General features: G+C 55.8%; 1 protein-coding gene across 1 annotated transcript; it reads left to right on the forward strand.

Moving 5' to 3' along the window:
• The first annotated feature begins 6 nt into the window (after positions 1-6).
• Positions 7-2,926, forward strand: LOC113980761. Its single transcript, XM_027707980.1, has 2 exons — positions 7-429; positions 466-2,926. The coding sequence occupies exons 1-2, from the start codon at positions 68-70 to the stop codon at positions 2,168-2,170; spliced, it is 2,067 nt and encodes a 688-aa protein (XP_027563781.1). The 5' UTR covers positions 7-67; the 3' UTR covers positions 2,171-2,926.
• The last annotated feature ends 346 nt before the right edge of the window (positions 2,927-3,272 follow it).

Below are 3,272 nucleotides of genomic sequence, written 5' to 3' on the forward strand. Positions count from 1 at the left end.
ACCACGAGAGCTCCTCTCCAAGGAGGGAGCAGCTCCATGGATCCCTCTCCAGCAGAGGACAACAGACATGGATAAGAAGAGGAAGCCCAAGTCCCAGCGCTCCAGCCCCTTGCCCAGCTGGCTGGAAGACGACACACCCAGGAGGGGGCTGTCCCAATGGGAAGAAGATGTGACACTTCAAGAACTCTATGAATGGGAAGAAGAAGTGAGAATCCGAGAACCTTCCCAACGGAGAGGCCGGAGACGCCGAGAGCTCTACAAGTTTGAAGAAGACGTGAGAGTCCGAGAGCTTTCCCAGTGGCGTGGTGGGAGACACCCGGAGCTGTGCCAACGGGAAGAAACTGTGACAGGCCAGGAGCTGCACGAATGGGAAGAAGGTGGTGTGAGATACCACGAGCTGACCCAATGGGAAGAACGTGTGACAATCCAAGCGCTGCCCCAAAGGGAAGAACGTGCGACAACCCGAGAGCTGCCCCAAAGGGAAGGTGTGAGTGACAAAAGGCTGTCTCAGGGGGGAGCTGATGTTGGTTACAGCAGTTGGGACAAACCTGTGAGCGCTGGGGATGCCCAGGCTGTTCCCCTGGAAGGGCCCAGCTCTCCCACCAGTGTGGGCACAGCGGTGGCAGCAGGGGCAGCCCGTGAGCTGCCCAGTCCAGCTCCTGCCCCGCTGAGTCCCACGGAGGCCGAGCCAGCAGCTCCTGCCCCAGCTGGAGCTGCCGAACAGGAGGAGCCCCAGGAGCCTCTCATTCCTGAGGAGACAAAGGCAGAAGGTTCTCCAAGCGTTGGGGAGCTGGTGCCATCAGCAGGGACAGAGAGCCCGGTCCCTGCCCCACAGAGTCCCTCAGAGAGCAGCCAGGCCCTGCTGGACATGGCCGAGCTCATCACCACTGAGATCCTGAAGAAGGCTGAGCTTGTGATGCAGGGATCTGAGCAGCAGCTGGAAGAACAGGGAGACATGGAAGAAACCACAGCTGCAGAAACACAAGAAACAGCAGCAGGGATAGAGAGCCCAGTCCCTGCCCCACAGAGCCCCTCAGAGGGCAGCCAGGTCCTGCTGAGCATGGCTGAGCTCGTCACCACTGAGATCCTGATAAAGGTTGAGCTTGAGATCCAGGGATCCAGCCAGGAGCTGGAGGAACAGGAAGACCTGGAACAAAGCACAGCTACAGAAATGCAAGAACGAGCAGCAGGGACACAGAGCCCAGTCCCTGCCCCACGGAGCCCCTCAGAGGCCAGCCAGGTCCTGCTGGACATGGCTGAGCTCATCACCACTGAGATCCTGAAGAAGGCTGAGCTTGAGATCCTGAAGAAGGCTGAGCTTGAGATCCAGGGATTTGTCCAGCAGCTGGAGGAACAGGGAGACCTGGAACAAACCAGGGCTACAGAAATGTTAACAACAGGTACCGCAGGCAGGCCAGAGAGCCTGGACTCTCTGCCACACAGCCTCTGCTGCCACTCCTGCCCTGTGTTCACCTATGTGGAAGCCAAGGCCCTCAGTGGGCAGCAGGAGGTGGGAGAAGGGGGGTCAGCCCTGGCAGTCCAGGAGACCGAGGAGGGGGCGTTTGCCGAGGATGAGAACAACTGGAAATTCTACGACGAGCTGGAGCTTTGCAAGCAACAGGATGAGAAAGAAGTCAATGGCTACCGGTGGGAAGACGGCATCGGCCAAGAGCTTTCCCAGGAGGAAGACTGCATTGGCCAAGAGTTTCCTGAAGGGGATGTTAAGAGACACTCAGAGCAGTCCCAGCGTGGAGGTGACAGTGACAGGGAGCTCACACTGGAGAACTGCGAATGCGTGACCGCCCACAACACCCAGGAGGAGGACGAGTGGGAGGAGTTGGGTGTCCTGGAGCTGCCCCAAGGAGAAGGCACGGAACACAGGCTGGGAATCCTTGCGGAAGAGGGGCTCCCGGTGCCTGTCCCTCGCGAGGCGTGGGCTGAGCGCCGGGCACCTGCTCCGTGCTCAGCAGGGCCGGTCTGTGCCTCCCCTCCCCAGCCAGAGGCCCAGGCCCTCCGAGGGGCTGCAGCTCCTCCTGCCTTGGACAGACAGGTGGCAGAAGCAGCGACACAGACCCAGGGCCCCAGGGAACATCCCTCTCGTTTCTGGCGGATGCTCGGGGCTCTGCTCGGGCTGTTCCGCACCTGCAGACCGGGACAGCCCCAGGATTAGGCCCCGCTCCAGTGCCGGGCCAGGCCCGGAGGGGGCAGCTGGCCCAGAGCCTGTACCATGCCCCGAAGGCACTGCATGCACACGTTCCTACAGGATGACCAACCCCTGGCTGCTTGGGATCACTCCAAGTGGATCTCACCGAGACCAAACAGCACCAAACCAGCACCGATGGGGGACAGTTCGTGCCAAGGTGGCTCAGTGGAGAACCACAGGGAATCCTCAAGGCTGGCAGAGACCTTCAGGATCATCCAGTGCCACCGTCACCCAGCACCACCAGAATCACCCCGAAACCACGTCCCCAAGGGCCACGTCCAGGTGCTTCTCCAACACTTCCAGAGACACCACCAACCACCTTCCGACTCCATCACTGACCAGCGACACCTACTCGATTCCTGACTGCTCCTGCTGGGAATGAGCCAACACAGGACCTCCCAGAACCTCTCTGCAGGACTGCCACAGCCACAACTATTCCACAGCAAATGAAAGTTGGCTTAAATTAATAATCATTATAACAAATTATTAAAAACCAATAAATTAAAAATAAAATATAATAAAAAACCTAAATGATTGGATGTCATAATAATTATTAATATATACTCCAGCATATTATATATATATGTAATGATACCATCTATTATAATTCATTATAATAATTAAATGTTGCCTTATATTCCTTAAAATATTACCACAGTTGCAATGCGTTTGCCCAGGGAGTGACAAAGAAAATGAAGACAGAACACTGCTCAAGTTACTTAAGAATTTGTATATTTTCTACTTAAATTTGTAAGGCATAAGAAAAGAGTGTACCGATTTCATTTTTTATCTACTCTAGACACTTATGCATTTGAAAACTCCAGTACCAGTCAGTGATCTGTGACGAGGGACTGCTCAGCTCCCAACCCCAGCAGGAGGGTTCCCAGTTGAGGGTGGCAGGGCAGGTGTGTCCGTCCTCTCTAAAGGCAAACTAAACCTGCACGTTGGACCTGACTGACAGATAATTGGGATCCAAACACATCTGCCCCAGGACTGTCCAGCAAAGCCTCCACAGACACACTCTGACCCCGACTATTGCCTTTAAGTCAAGCTTTGTTAGGAAGCAAGC

Source organism: Neopelma chrysocephalum, unplaced genomic scaffold (genome assembly GCF_003984885.1).
Source record: "Neopelma chrysocephalum unplaced genomic scaffold, ASM398488v2 Primary Assembly neopelma1_95150, whole genome shotgun sequence".
Classification (NCBI taxonomy): Eukaryota; Metazoa; Chordata; class Aves; order Passeriformes; family Pipridae; genus Neopelma; species Neopelma chrysocephalum.